Source organism: Lactuca virosa, chromosome 3, assembly GCF_052849685.1.
Source record: "Lactuca virosa cultivar CGN04683 chromosome 3, Lactuca_virosa_CGN04683_v6, whole genome shotgun sequence".
Taxonomy (NCBI): domain Eukaryota; kingdom Viridiplantae; phylum Streptophyta; class Magnoliopsida; order Asterales; family Asteraceae; genus Lactuca; species Lactuca virosa.
Genome location: NC_136428.1, coordinates 213,581,865 through 213,597,373, shown reverse-complemented (window position 1 = coordinate 213,597,373; position 15,509 = coordinate 213,581,865). Strand labels below are relative to the sequence as shown.

The following is a 15,509-nucleotide window of genomic DNA, read 5'->3' as shown; positions in this document are numbered from 1 at the left end:
ATTACAAGAAGTAAAATTTTATATACTTGAAAAAGTATTTTAAATATAATTTTTTTGTCAAACAAAATCTTGAATTTTTTTGAATGGCAACAATATGAATATGAATGAATGATAGATATATAACAATCTACCTATTCTAATAAACAAAATCTAAAAATGACATATCTCTTTTTAGTGCGCCTCTTTAACATGTGGAGTTTTTTTTATTTCTAATTTTTTTTAACAAATCAACTTCTATACAAAATTTCAAAATAAATATTACTTTTTTTTGTCTATATAAAATTTTTAACTGCACCTTCCGCGGTTTCCACGGGTTATAACCTAGTCAATTTATAAAAAGAAAAAAAAAACTAAAAAAATAAAAAAAAGGGTTCAAACCCACCTCTTGTTGAAATTTGTTTCCTACTTCACCGCTGCTTTCCCGCAATCTCTTCTCTTACCTGTTCTTCCCTAAAACCCTTTACGTTATGGCAGCTCCGGTGGCCGAAGAATCCAATTTTCCCCTACAAAATTCCGATCTCCACCTGCATAAAAGCATTTATGATTCTGATGAAGACGATTTCACTATCTCCCAATTGGCGGAATCTAAAACCTCTCTCCCTATCACTCCACCTCCTCCCTCCTCAACTTCTTTATTGGTCTCTCTCTTTTCTCTTTTCTTATCCATACATGCACCTATACGTATGTCATTTTCAATGCATTTGCAGAAGCACCAGTTGATTAATATTGGATCTGGTTGTGGTTCTGTTAGGGCAAGCGAAGAAAGTTTAAGCCGGTGAGATATGGCGTTTCTACAGATGAAATCAATGCGGAAAAGATACATCCAAAACCTAATATCGTAAGTTTTATTTTATTTCATAGAAAACGATTCTTTTTGTTATCGATATCATGCTTTTCAATTGCCCAATTAATGTGGATTTTGTTACCAAATTGATTATTCGGAATTATTAATTCGTAGTGTTAGCTAATAGCTATCCATCTTCACAGAACCTTTTAGAATCCGATCAATTCCGTTCATCTTTCCTTTATTGGGGTTTAGGGTTTAACGTTACATTCAAAATTTCTATTTTTTGACCTTTTCCATGTTTCCTGTATATCTCTTCTGTTTAAACGACATAAATGGAACTTACATATCATTAATTTCATCAACAGGTAATCACCGATCCTTCCAGTAATTGTTTAAGGTAAGATCTGCTTCATTTCTACATTGTTCTTCTCTAAATGAAAAATTCGTCAAAGTAATGGTGTTTAGTTGACATACAGCTCCTCAAAATGCTCTAAATCTCCTGTTGAAAGCTCCCCTGCCATGATTCTAGCTGAAGAGTTTCAGTCAAGTCTAGGAAGCGAACATCCAAGTTGTATAAAATTGATGGCGAAAGCACATGTTGGTTCTGGTTATTGGATGGTAAATCTACTGTCTTTTCAACTTTTTGATTCAGTTTTTACTTATATCTATGAAAATTTTCATCATCTGTTCTTCTCTCCTGAATGCAGAGCTTTCCACAGCCATTCAGCAAGCTGTTTTTACCAAAAACAGACAGTGATATGATCATTGAAGATGAAAAGAGGAAGATACATCATATCAAATTCATCGCTCACAAAAATGGACTTAGTGCAGGGTGGAAAAAGTTTGCAAATAGAAATAATTTGCTTGAAGGGGACGTTTTAATCTTCCAGTTAATCGAACAATTTAAATTTAAGGTGACATCTTTCTCTTTTTATTTCTTCTTGATGAACATCAAATCTTCAAATTCATGAAATGGGAAAAATAAGAAAAAAAACCTAACTTCAATTTCTAATTTGTAGGTTTATATAATTAGGGCGAATGATATGAACAAAGAAGACGGTGGTCGTAGCCTTTTGGAGTTGGAGGCGCAAACAGAAAACACAATTCCAGGTCTGTTTCTGTAAATTTCATTTATGGTCCCTGAGTTTATCCGATTTTTTCAATTTTGGTCCCATAAAGTTTTCTCTTGCAGTTTTGGTTCATTTTGTTTAATATTTTCTAATTTTTAACAACATAGAAACGGATACAACATTTACCACACCAAAGAAAATCAAGCGTCAGAGATCACCAACTCCACCATTGAACGACAGTGAGTCGGAAGTTCTAGAAGGTTCTAGAACCTCAAAACCAAACCTTCCATCTACCTTCCAAGATTTCCACATCATGGTCAAAGGTCAATGTATTGACTCAGAGCTTCCGGAAGATGTAAAAATGAGCTACTACAATCTATGTAACAGCCGTAAAGAGTTGCTTCATGATTGTCTTCCGGAAGATTTGTATGACAAGTTGGTAGTTGGGATGATTGGTGAAACTGTAAAAATTGCAAACAAGATTAAAAAGTGCAAGGTCACGGTAACTAAGGAGGAATTCGGTGTATGGGATAATTCCTTGAAATCGTTTGAATTTTTGGGGATGAAAGTTGGATTTTTACGAGAGAGAATACGTAGACTTTCAAGATTTGTGTTGGAAGGGGAAAGTAGGTTTGATTTTCAAAAGTATAATGAAGCGAAGATTGAAAAGAAAAGAATTGAAGATGAGATTGTGGGGTTGAAGGAGAGATGTGGAAAGTTGGATGCGATTGTGGGTGGTTTAAAAGAGAAGGTTGGGAAGCATGAGGTGAAGTTTCAAGAAGAGGTTAATGCACCATGGTAGAAAGTGGAGATGGTTTTGAATTTTGATAACTTATTTATTCTTTGCATTAATATTGTTCAACTAATTTGGGTCAAAGTGTATGTGTAATTGGGGGATTGTTTCTATGCCTACAACTTCAAATTTTCCGGTTTTTTTATACATTTGACAAACAACATTACTCAATTGAAGGGGAGCTAGAAACGATAATTTCATGTGGCAATTCTCACAAGTCACAACTTTTAAGATGCTTTAGAATATAGTTGTCTTTAGAGGGGATACAATGAAAAAACATTCCAAGTGTGATCACGGATCCGATAGAAATAATTCATCTGCTTGGATTTCGTGCCACTTCATCAGGTTTGAAACCATTTTGAGGTAATGTCAATCCTCAAGCTTTTATCGGTCGTAACGAGCCACGTTATTTGTAAGGCGCGACAATTTTGTATATAATTCATTTTGTATATAATTTTATCGGTCGTAACGAGCCACATTATTTTATATGTAGTTTTCTATTAGTATTCATTTTTATATACATATATGACTTAAGGCGATATTTTATTAAAGTTTGATGACAATAACAAACCTTGAGATATATTGCTTAAAAATCCATATATATAATTGTATTAAGACATAACTACAAAAAATGGTCGTGTGGTATGTATTTTTTTAGAAGAAAAATGTTCAACGCCTTAAAATTTTGGATGAATGAATTTTGTTTGAGGTTTTGGTCTCTGTCTAAACTAAAAAGACTTTATATAATGAGCGCACATATATACATATATATTAAAATTTAAAAATATTTAAATAATTTAAAAAGAAAAAAACGTAAATTATAAGTTTCATCTTCAAGGGGCCTAAATATAAATTTGACAGATGAAGGGCGTTGTCCCCCTATCACTCGGGCGAGGTTGTGCGATCGACCATTTCATCTTCAATCTCTTCTCTTTCTTCCCTATAACTCTACATATTAGGCCTAAAACTATAAAATTTGACTTCCTCCCCTCCCCCTCCAATCAAAACTTCAAGCTCCGTCACTGATGGCAACTCCGGTGGCTGGAAAAGCCTCTCTCTCCCTAACCCTCTGTCTCTGTCTCCTCCTTCCTTCACTTCTTTATTACAAAATATGGACAAGGAGAGAAAGTTCAAGGTGGTGAGATATATCGTTTCTACAACTGTTGCGGAGAAAGATGATCCACCTCTTAGGTCAAGTGGAGAAAATGTAAGTCTTTTTTTTTCTTCAAAGATTTCTTTTGCGAATCTACCTTTTCAATCATTGATTTCATCATTAGGTAGAGGTAGCTATTGATCGTTCCAACATCAATAGTGTAAGGTCACTTATGCTTTCATTTTAGATTGTTTTGTTCCTTCTCTTTTGAAGGAAAGAATCTTAGTTTGACATATATACAACTCTTTTGTTATTATTCGAGCTAAAGAGATTCCATCAAGCCTAGAATTAGGAATCGAGCTTCCCACTTGTGTAATATCGATTTCGAAAGCAATTGCACGTACTAGTAATTATTATCTGGTAGATCTACTGTTTCTTCAACTTTTTGATTTGGTTTTTATCTTTGAAACAATTTCGTAATTAATTTGTTCATGACTTCTGAATCCACAAATAAATACAGTATGATCTTAGTTACATTGCTGGTAGCAGTCAAAAACTTAGTAAAGGATGGAAAGAGTTTGCAACAAAACATAACTTGCTTGAAGGGGACGTTTTAGTCTTCCAGTTAGTTGAAGAACCTAAATTGAAGGTGACATATTTCTCATTTTTAATTTCCGTCGTTTTGTTATGGACATGAAATCTTAATGGATTTAACATTGAACCAAACTTTTATATATATATATATATATATATATATATATATATAGAGAGAGAGAGAGAGAGAGAGAGAGAGAGAGAGAGATATGCCTAGTAGGATATAGTTTGTTGATAAAGACTAATATTTTAATCTATATATAGATATTTCGTAAATATCATTCATCCATATATCACTTAACGAGAAAAATAAGTAACAAATCCTAACTTATGTTTCTAATTTGTAGGTTTATATACTTAGGGCGAATGATATGAACAAAGAAGAATGTGCGTCTAACCTTTTGAATTCAGAGGCACACACAAAACACAAAATTCCATTTCAAGAGGTCTGTTACTGTAAATTTCATTTTTGGTCCCTGAGTATAGAGACTACGACTGGAATGGAATTGCTCCGTTGACAGATCCAGATTCGCATCCGCCCATCTAAGAGATTTCTTCGTGCCGGGTACAGTTGATTTTTTTTTCAATTTTGTCCCCGTTAAATATTCTCTTTCAGTTTTGGTCATTATTTGTGGTTTTTGCAAAATTTTTGATTCTTCTCAAAATAATATTACTACTTTTGGGACTAAAATTGTAATAATACAGAAACCAACACACTATCAATCAATACCAGAACAAAGAGAAACAAGCGTCAAAGATTACCAACTCCACCACTAAATGACAGTGAAGAGGTTGTGTCAGAAGTTCTAGAAAGTTCTAGACCCTCAAAACCAAACCTTCCATCTCACCAACTCGAATGTAACATACCAAGAATTCAGGTATTTCTAAATTCATCATTTGGTTTTTAATGTATGTTATTTTGCCCCTTGGATTGGACGGAAGTAGTCATGGGAAGCCCTAGTAGCAAATTTGTAATTTTGTGGCCAGAAGGAGTACGCTAAGCGTACATGTGGGTACATTGAGCGTACTAGGGCGCACCCTAGTGTTGGAATAGTGTCTAAGCCCGTAACTATATTTGGTATGTACTTGACCCGGTTGTGCATGGTCCTTTTGGGTTGCCTTCTCCAAAGCAACTTGACAAGGTAATTTAAGGAGAAAGAGAGAATATTATGGTTTATTAATATATTATAAGAATAATATATTAAAGGAGAAATCATATTTATTTAATTAGTATTAGTCATAAATTAATTAGGAATTAATTTGGTGACTAAAAGAGATTAATTAAATAAAGGGGTATAAACTGTCAAATGTATGATAGTTAAGTTTTGGGTTAAGGAAACCTAATGGACTTAAGGGGGAACGAAATTATGATGGGGATCCATCATATTTTCGTCCAAGGCCTTATTCCAGAAGGTTCTTTGGGCTGCTTGGTGGCTAAGCTGTCCATTAGGGTTTAGACTGAAACCCTAGTAGCCTGCAAGTATAAATAAGACCCCTAGGCTATGGAAATCGGCTAGACTTCATTCTAAGAGAACCCTAGGGCCGATTTCTAGCACCTCTCACCCTCTCTCATATTGCCTTCTTGCTTGTGGGGTTTGTGAACCATTAGAGGAGTTACAATTGTGACTCTAAGCTCAAGATCAAGAAGATTACAAAGGATTCAAGCTACTTGAAAGAGGTAAACCACTTATATCTGTTTTCTTTATGATAATTTCGAATTATATATGATAGATCTAGTTTTGTAAGTCTTGGATTCAAAGCATGTACAATAGAGAAACCTAGATCCAAGCATTAGGGTTTGTATGAGCACATATGATTGTTTCTTATGCATAAAACCCATCAGTGGTATCAGAGCCTTGATTGGTTTCAATTGTATGTGATGCTTAACTGTTTTACTTGCTGAAAATCGAGTTTTTTGCCTCTGCCCGACTCAACTCGGCGAGTCAGTATCTGGACTCGGCGAGTTGGCCGCTACTCGGCGAGTTCAGAGCTGACTCGGCGAGTTCGTGCGTCAGGCAGAGGGTATTTCGTGATTTAGTTGCTATTTTGACTTGGATTTGATGCCTAAATCGTTTTTTGAAGTTAAAATCCGAATTTTATCTTAATTAAATGATTATCCTTGCCAAAACAATAGATAATTTCAAATCTTTTGAATATTGGTTGTTTATATGAGAAATATGGATTATTTAAAATTATTTGGTAATTATCTAATGACTAAAATAAGATTAGGTCAAATATAGATAATTATGATATTAATTGTTTAATTTAAATTATTTGTTATTTGATCCCTTATGTTTTGAAAAGTTCAAAACTTGCCCTCAAGTTTTGAAATTTGAATTTTGTGATTAAAAGTTTAATTTTGAATAATTTAAATTTCAAACCCTTAGAATTTTACAAGTTTAAAATTCAACCCTATACTATTATATATTATTACAAGCTTAATTAATATATATATATATATATATATATATATATATATATATATATATATATATATATGTATAACTTAAAATGCTAGTCTTACCGTTAGTAGGCCTCATTCACGAAGTCAGTCTATAAGGTGGGTATAAGGTTGTTGCCTATAAAATGGCGCTTAATGGGTGTACACTCACACCCACCGCTTGCTTGACTGGTGGAGGGTCGTTAGCCGAACGGGTAGGATAGGGCAACCCTCTCCTCATTAAAAGTATAATAAAAAAAATACAAAGTAACTACATGTTTTACAAATTCCCAATCTTAGTTACTTTAGAGTAAAATGTGAAAATGATGTTAATCCATGGAATTACACTTCGTACCCTTATCAAACGTTGGTGGAGCGCGTGTGGTTAACCGGCACATCAATTTGGGGATGGCATTGGTAGCGAAGGGTGACTCGATGTTTGTCATAGATCAATGGAGCGTGTGTGGTTTACCGGCACATTGATTAGGTGATAGAGACATTGAGTGCACCATGTTGATTCGCATGGTTATTCACAATTTGTTTGCGATCCTCGGTATCCCAGTCGCAAATTTGAAATGCATATCGAGATTTAAACATGCCATTGAAAAAGTTCAATGAATCTCAAAGATCTAGGAGTTTTCAATACATTTAAAACCTAAATTTCTTTTTCGTTTTTCATGGTGAGAATTAGTGAATCGTCATTCACTTACCTTCAAATTATTTACTTTTAGAGTACGGCATCCCTTTCTAAGTTGTAAATAAAGTTGTTAGATCCTAGCCCTAATTTCTTATTTGGGTGTTTAATTAGGGATTCATTTCTAATCAAACTTTGTTCCTTTCTTTTCAGATGTCTGCAAACAACAACAACAACAACGCTTCTGGGTCATTCTCGTTGATGAACCTGTGTCAGAAAGTGACATTTGATGGGTCAAACTTCAACGAATGGATGAGGTATATTCGCATGATCACACGCTACGAGGACAAAGAATATGTCCTCGATGAAAAGCTTGAAAAGATCATCCCAGATGTTGCTACTCCTGAAGAGCTGGCCGCCTTTGAGGCCCACGAGCGTGATGCTACGAAAGTTCACTGCATCATGCTGGCCACCATGAACCTTGAACTCCAAAAGTCCTATGAGGACATGTATCCGTATGAAATGCATCAGGATTTGCTGGACAGGTATCACCAGAGCGCGAGGCAAGAGCGCGAGGCAAGAGCGCTATGAGATCATTACTAACATGATCACCGCTAAGATGGGGAGTGGAGAATCCCTAACCTCTCATTTGCAGAAAATGCAGAGGTATGTTGATCGTCTTCTCAAACTTAATGTTAAGTTTGATGAGGATTTGGCTATCGACATAATCCTCCACTCCTTGCCCTCCTGCTACAACCAGTTTAGGATGACCTACCACATGAACAAGGAGGAGGTCTCCTTGAGCAAGCTCCAAGGACTTTTAAGGACTGCTGAGAGCAACCTCAAAGACAAATCCGTTGCACCATCCCCTGCTGTGGCCGCTCCTGTGATGGCAATAGGTCAAGGAAAGGGTAAAAAGAGGAAGGCTCCATGTAAGAGCCACCATAAGGGGAGGCCCCGTGATGGTTCGTCCTCAAGTGGGACCAAAGCAGGCCCTGCTAAACCCTCATCTGATCCCAAGGAAGCAGAGTGCTTCTATTGTCACCAAAAGGGCCACTGGAAATGAAGTTGCCCTCAGTATCTGCAAGATATAAAGGATGGGAAGATTAAGCCCACCTTTGCAGGTATGTATTCTATTAAATCTAATAACTCATCATTTGCTACTTCATGGGTTCTTGATACAGGGTGTGGTTACCACATTTGTTCTTATATGCAGGGCCTAAAAAGAAGTAGGGAGGTGGAACATGGAAAGATGAACCTGATTATGGGAAACAGAAGATCGTCGCCTGTGACCAAAGTCGGTGTTTATTCTTTAGTGTTGAGTAATGGGTTAGGGATAGATTTAAACAATTGCTGCTATTCGCCAGATATGGCAAGAAACATTATTTCATTTCATGGGTTGTTTAGACAAGGTTTCAGATATTCTTTTGATAATAGTAATGGTTCTATTAATGTTTATTTGAATGGTGTCTTTTATTTCAATGCATTACCTTGTAATGGGATTTATGAATCTGTGATGGTTGTTGATAATTTAGGAAATAATGTTTTGAATATTGATTCGTCTACTAGTCTAGACAAAGATTGCTTGTGGCATTGTCGCCTTGGCCACGTCAACAAGAAACGCATAGCCCAACTCCAAAAGGATGGAGTGTTGGAGTCATTCGACCTTAGGGACGATGACACGTGTGAATCTTGTTTACTTGGGAAGATGACCAAGTCACCCTTTACTGGCACTTGTGAAAGGGGTGAGGGTCTATTGGATCTCATACATACCGATGTGTGTGGGCCCTTTAGATCCACCACAAGGGATGCTTGCCGCTTCTACGTGACTTTTACAGATGATTATAGCAGATATGTGTATATCTACTTAATCAAGCAAAAATCGGAAACCTTTGAAAAGTTCAAAGAGTTTAAGAATGAAGTGGAGAATCAGCTGGGCAGGAAAATTAAGATGCTTCGGTCAGACCGAGGAGGAGAGTACCTAAGTCTTGAGTTTCACGACTATCTAAAGGAATGCGGAATTGTTTCGCAATTGACGCCTCCGAGGATGCCACAATTGAATGGTGTGGCTGAGAGACGTAATCGGACCATGTTGGACATGGTTCGTTCTATGATGAGTCGGACTTCGTTACCAATAGCTTTCTGGGGGTATGCCTTAGAGACTGCCGCCCATATCCTTAACTTAGTTCCCACCAAGAAGGTTACCAAGACTCCTCACGAAATGTGGACAGGGAAGGCTCCCTCGTTGGCACATATCAAGGTTTGGGTTTGCGAGGCTTTCGTAAGACGATAGACTCACGACAAGCTCGAACCTCGTAGTGAGAAGTGTTATTTCATCGGCTATCCGCAGAAGTCTTTTGGCTACCTTTTCTATAGACCGAGTGACAATGTTGTCTTCGTTGCTAGAAGAGGAGTTTTCCGAGAAAGGGAATTGATAAGCCAAGAAGACAGTGGGAGGCAAATTGAACTTGAAGAGATTCAAGATCAAAGCGATGAAGGAACCTCTGACACTGGCACTCAACCTGAGGAGGAAACTCCTGTTGAACCTGTTGACGAGTCCTTACCTCTTCGACGTTCCACTAGGGCTAGTGTTCCACCCCAGTTGTATGGATTTCATATTACTACTGAAGGGGATACATTTATTAGTGATAGTACACTAGTAAATTTGGACGAACCTAGCAGCTACAAGGAAGCCATGGCAGGCCCGGAGTCTACAAAATGGATAGAGGCGATGGACAGCGAGATTCAGTCCATGTACGACAACCAAGTTTGGAATTTGGTTAATCATGTACCGGGTCGGAAGACAGTCGGGTGCAAGTGGATCTTCAAGAAGAAGACGAACATGGATGGGAAAGTGCATACTTATAAATCGCGATTGGTTGCGAAGGGCTTTACTCAAACTCCCGGAGTTGACTATGATGAGACCTTCTCACCAGTTGCGAAGATAAAGTCTATTAGGGTAATGCTTGCAATAGCTGCGTTTCATGATTATGAAATATGGCAGATGGACGTGAAAACCGCTTTCCTTAATGGAAAGTTGGCTGAGGATGTTTACATGAATCAGCCGGAGGGTTTTGTCAATGCGAAGCATCCAAATAGAGTATGCAAGCTTGAGAAATTCATTTATGGATTAAAACAAGCGTCTCGCAGATGGAATCTTTGTTTTGATGAGAACGTTAAAGAGTTTGGCTTTCTGCGAAGCGAAGATGAATCTTGTGTATATGTCAAAGCCAGTGGGAGTATAGTGAGCTTCCTCGTATTGTATGTCGACGACATACTACTCATAGGAAACGATGTCCCAACCTTGCAGGAGGTCAAGTCCTAGCTTGGGAAATGTTTCGCTATGAAGGACCTCGGATAGGCTGCTTATATTCTGGGAATAAGGGTAGTAAGAAACAGGGAAAAGAGACTGATAGGACTCAGTCAGGATACATACTTGGACAAGGTACTAAAGCGTTTTAGTATGGAAAATTCCAAGAAAGGGGAGTTGCCAATCCAAAGCAATACCAAGTTGAGTAAGACTCAAAGCCCGAGTATAGAGGCAGAGATAGCTGATATGAGCCGAGTACCCTACGCTTCCGCAGTAGGCTCTATCATGTATGCTATGACTTGTACTCGACCTGATGTGGCCTTCGCTTTGAGCATGGTTAGCAAATATCAGGGGAACCCTGGTAGAGCCCATTGGATTGCGGTTAAGAATATTCTTAAGTACTTGCGGAGGACCAAGGAATGGTTTCTAGTCCTCGGTGGGAGTGATGACTTAAGGGTACGAGGGTACAGTGACGCTAGTTTTCAGACGGATCGGGATAATTTCCGATCGCAGTCAGGCTGGGTCTTTACCCTAAATGGAGGAGCAGTGACTTGGAAAAGTTCCAAGCAGGAGACCGTAGTTGATTCAACATGCGAATCAGAGTACATTGCGGCAAGCGAAGCGTCAAAGGAGGCTATATGGTTGAAGAACTTCATTGGAGACCTTGGAGTTATGCCATCCATAAAGGAGCCGATGGAAATTTTCTGTGATAATGAAGGAGCGGTTGCCTTGACCAAGGAACCGAGAGATCATGGGAGATCTCGACATATTGACAGAAAATACCATTTTATCAGACATCGGGTAGAAGAGGGACTCTTCGTTGTGAAGAGGGTATCATGAGAAGAAAACCCAGCAGATCCCCTTACGAAGGGACTGAGTAAGGTCAAACACTTGCAGCACACTATGAGCATTGGGCTGAAGGATGATATAAGTTTGGATTAGATAGGAAACGTGAAATAGATAGTTTGTACTTGACATTTGATGAATAAATAAAATTGTGTTATTTTTTAGTAAAGCTACTATATTGTGTTGGTTATTTATCTATTGTTTCAATTTTGCATGTTTTGACTTCCTGAATGATAGGATTATTCAAACAGTCCACAGTCGGTCATATTTTGGAAGTAGATATGAATGAAGACTGTCATGAATTGTTTGTAGATTGTCTAAAAGGTTTTGGGCATAGCAAAGGTTTGCTGCAAACTTCATGAGTGCTTATGAATATGATTTGAGCATTGGAATAAACCCGCGTTTGCTGGTATCACTTCGTGGTGTTTTGCCTTAAGTGATCGCAAAGCGATAATATCATATAGTCTTAAAACTCAGAGATATGGTTGTTGTTTGCTAGTTAGTTATGCATTGATGATGTGTAAACGCATCAGTAAATTGATGTTATAAAACGTATTATTGTGCATGATTCAATTAGTGAATAATAGATGCATATGAGTCGAAGTTGATATGTTCCTTTTATTCTATGAGAATAAAAGTGATATCTTGGCCACTTGATGATTTGGTTTGACTTATGTGCCGGGCCCGGTCGGAGTGAAGTTGATATGTTCAATTAAATTCTATGTCAAACAAATCGGAAATCGAGAAACAAGTGCTGGACAATAAGCATTGTCAGCATGATATCTAGAACGGAGGATTATACGATCCCTTATCTGAAGGACAAGTTGATCAGAGTTGACAGCGAAGTATAAGAGCTACGATTGCTAATCGGATTCTGAAGTCATATGTGAGATATAGTTACTAGACTTATCCAAGTGGGAGACTGTTGGAATAGTGTCTAAGCCCGTAACTATATTTGGTATGTACTTGACCCGGTTGTGCATGGTCCTTTTGGGTTGCCTTCTCCAAAGCAACTTGACAAGGTAATTTAAGGAGAAGAGAGAATATTATGGTTTATTAATATATTATAAGAATAATATATTAAAGGAGAAATCATATTTATTTAATTAGTATTAGTCATAAATTAATTAGGAATTAATTTGGTGACTAAAAGAGATTAATTAAATAAAGGGGTATAAACTGTCAAATGTATGATAGTTAAGTTTCGGGTTAAGGAAACCTAATGGACTTAAGGGGGAACGAAATTATGATGGGGATCCATCATATTTTCGTCCAAGGCCTTATTCCAGAAGGTTCTTTGGGCTGCTTGGTGGCTAAGCTGTCCATTAGGGTTTAGACTGAAACCCTAGTAGCCTGCAAGTATAAATAAGACCCCTAGGCTATGGAAATCGGCTAGACTTCATTCTAAGAGAACCCTAGGGCCGATTTCTAGCACCTCTCACCCTCTCTCATATTGCCTTCTTGCTTGTGGGGTTTGTGAACCATTAGAGGAGTTACAATTGTGACTCTAAGCTCAAGATCAAGAAGATTACAAAGGATTCAAGCTACTTGAAAGAGGTAAACCACTTAGATCTGTTTTCTTTATGATAATTTCGAATTATATATGATAGATCTAGTTTTGTAAGTCTTGGATTCAAAGCATGTACAATAGAGAAACCTAGATCCAAGCATTAGGGTTTGTATGAGCACATAGGATTGTTTCTTATGCATAAAACCCATCACCTAGTACGCTGGGCGTACATGTATGTACGCTGGGTGTAGTCGTGTCTGAAGGAAACCATAAGTTTTAGGGTTTGTGGGGTATTTAAGCACCCTTATGGCTCATTTTACCCCCACCTTTTCAGCCTCCAAAGTCTTAGAGCCGTTCTTGCAAAACCCTAGCCTCCTAGAGTGAGATTGAGAGCCCTAAAGTGTGTTCTTGGTGTTTAACAGGAAGGAGAAGTGCATCAAGAAGCTTGGAAGCTTGAAGCAAGGATTGGATCTGGAAGTTTGGCTCTCTTCTCCACCATCTAAAGGTATAAAGTTCATACCTTTATGTTTTATTTGATATACCTCATGTTTGGGTCTGTTTATGTTTCTTTTGGTCCCAAATGCTCCATCTTGTGCATGACATGCCCTGGATGTTTTGAGTCATCCTTTCAGGCCCTTGGAGGGGTCCTTAGTCATAAAAATGAGGTCTCGATGGCTAGAAGTGTCCCATGAATTTGGTAGAAGGTGATGGGTTTAGAGCACTACATCATTCCTATGGTGTACATGCAAACCCTAATAGCTTTGGATCTAGTTTGTCTAATGAACATGCAATTGATTATCCAAAGCCATAAACCCTAGATCTAACATATCATGAACTGAAATAAGGGTTTAGTAATTACCTTTGATTGTTATATAGTAATAACAATCAATTCTTGGCTTCAGAAAGCTTAGTGCCTCAAGTGTTGCACCTCTAATGGAGTCACAAACACCACTAAGCAACTTAGATGAAGAGGGAGGAGAGAGGAGACGCCAAAAATGGCTGGAAACCCTAAAGGAACACTTAGCCACCTTTTTGGGGCATATGGGTCCTTTATATACATGTAGGCTATTAGGGTTTGCAACTAGGAAACCCTAATCTGACTGCTTAGGCCCTAAACAGCCCATGGACTCCTTTAACATATCCCTTGGACGAATTCCTTGTGGGCTTCCCATAGAATTCGTCCAACCTATATATTATTAGGTGATCCATAGCCCAATTGTAATTATCTTATAATTACAACTCCAGTCCCCTAAGTTTAATTAATCTCTTTTAGCCACAAAATTAATTCTTAATTAATTATTGACTAATATTAATTAAACAATATGATTTCTCCTTTAATATATTATTCTCATAATATATTAATAAATCATAATTAAACCTTTCTCTCCATAATTCATCCTTCATATTGCTATGGTGAAGGCAACCCAAAAGGACCATGCTCATAATCGGGTCAAGTACATACCAAAATAGTTATGGACTTAGACACTAATCCAACAGTCTCCCACTTGGATAAGTCTAATAACTATTTTGTATAACTTCAGAACCTGATCAGCAATCGTAGCTTTCAAAAGCCGCTGTCAACTCTGATCTTATCAGATAGCGTGTCCTTTAGATAAGGGATTATATATTCCTCCATTCTCAAGATATCGTATAGACATGAGACATGGATTTAAATCATTTTCTCTGTCTATGTATTGTTTCCCGATATCTGATTTATGACGACTGACAACAGACTACAATTGAACACATCAACTTAGTCCCGGCTTGGCCAAGCGCTTAGGGTGTCATCACTAAATCATCGAGGGGCCCACAAATATCGCTTTTATCCCACTTTAGGTAAAAAGAATGGATAAACTTTGACTCAAATGATTGCTTGCACCTGCTAATCGAATCACACACAATAATAAGTTTTATAACACCAAGTTACTGGTGCGTTTACTTATCATCAATGTGCAACCGACCAACAAATAACAACTCACACGTCTCGGTTTCAAGAATATACAATGTTATCGTCTCACTAATCACCCGTGATAAATCCATGAAGTGATTCAAGTGAGCGTGGGTTTAATCCAATACTTTAATCTTATCAAAGCACTCATGAACTCTGCAACAAACTTGTGCTATGTCTAAACACTTTAGACAATCTACAGACAGATTCATGACAGTCTTCCTTCATACTTACTTCCAACGTATGACCGACTGTGGAGGTTTGAATAACCCAGTTATTCTGGAAGTCAAAACATGCAAAATGAAACACAACGATAATACTTAATCCTATATGGCCCCAAAACTTTTTGAGCGTAAACAAAACACTTTTATTTAAACACCATATTGACTACTCATTATTCATTGTTTAATGTTTCGGATAATCAACTTATTACTTGAATTACAACAATAGATGTCCCATGCTCCAAGTATGCACACTATGTTAC

General features: G+C 37.4%; 1 protein-coding gene across 1 annotated transcript; it reads left to right on the top strand.

The window, feature by feature from the left end:
• The first annotated feature begins 416 nt into the window (after window positions 1–416).
• Window positions 417–2,795, top strand: LOC145166964 (B3 domain-containing protein Os01g0234100-like). Its single transcript, XM_079086018.1, has 7 exons — window positions 417–638; window positions 752–838; window positions 1,153–1,184; window positions 1,264–1,405; window positions 1,495–1,701; window positions 1,807–1,897; window positions 2,025–2,795. Exons 1-7 carry the CDS (start codon window positions 468–470, stop codon window positions 2,657–2,659), a joined length of 1,365 nt encoding a protein of 454 aa, XP_078942144.1. The 5' UTR covers window positions 417–467; the 3' UTR covers window positions 2,660–2,795.
• The last annotated feature ends 12,714 nt before the right edge of the window (window positions 2,796–15,509 follow it).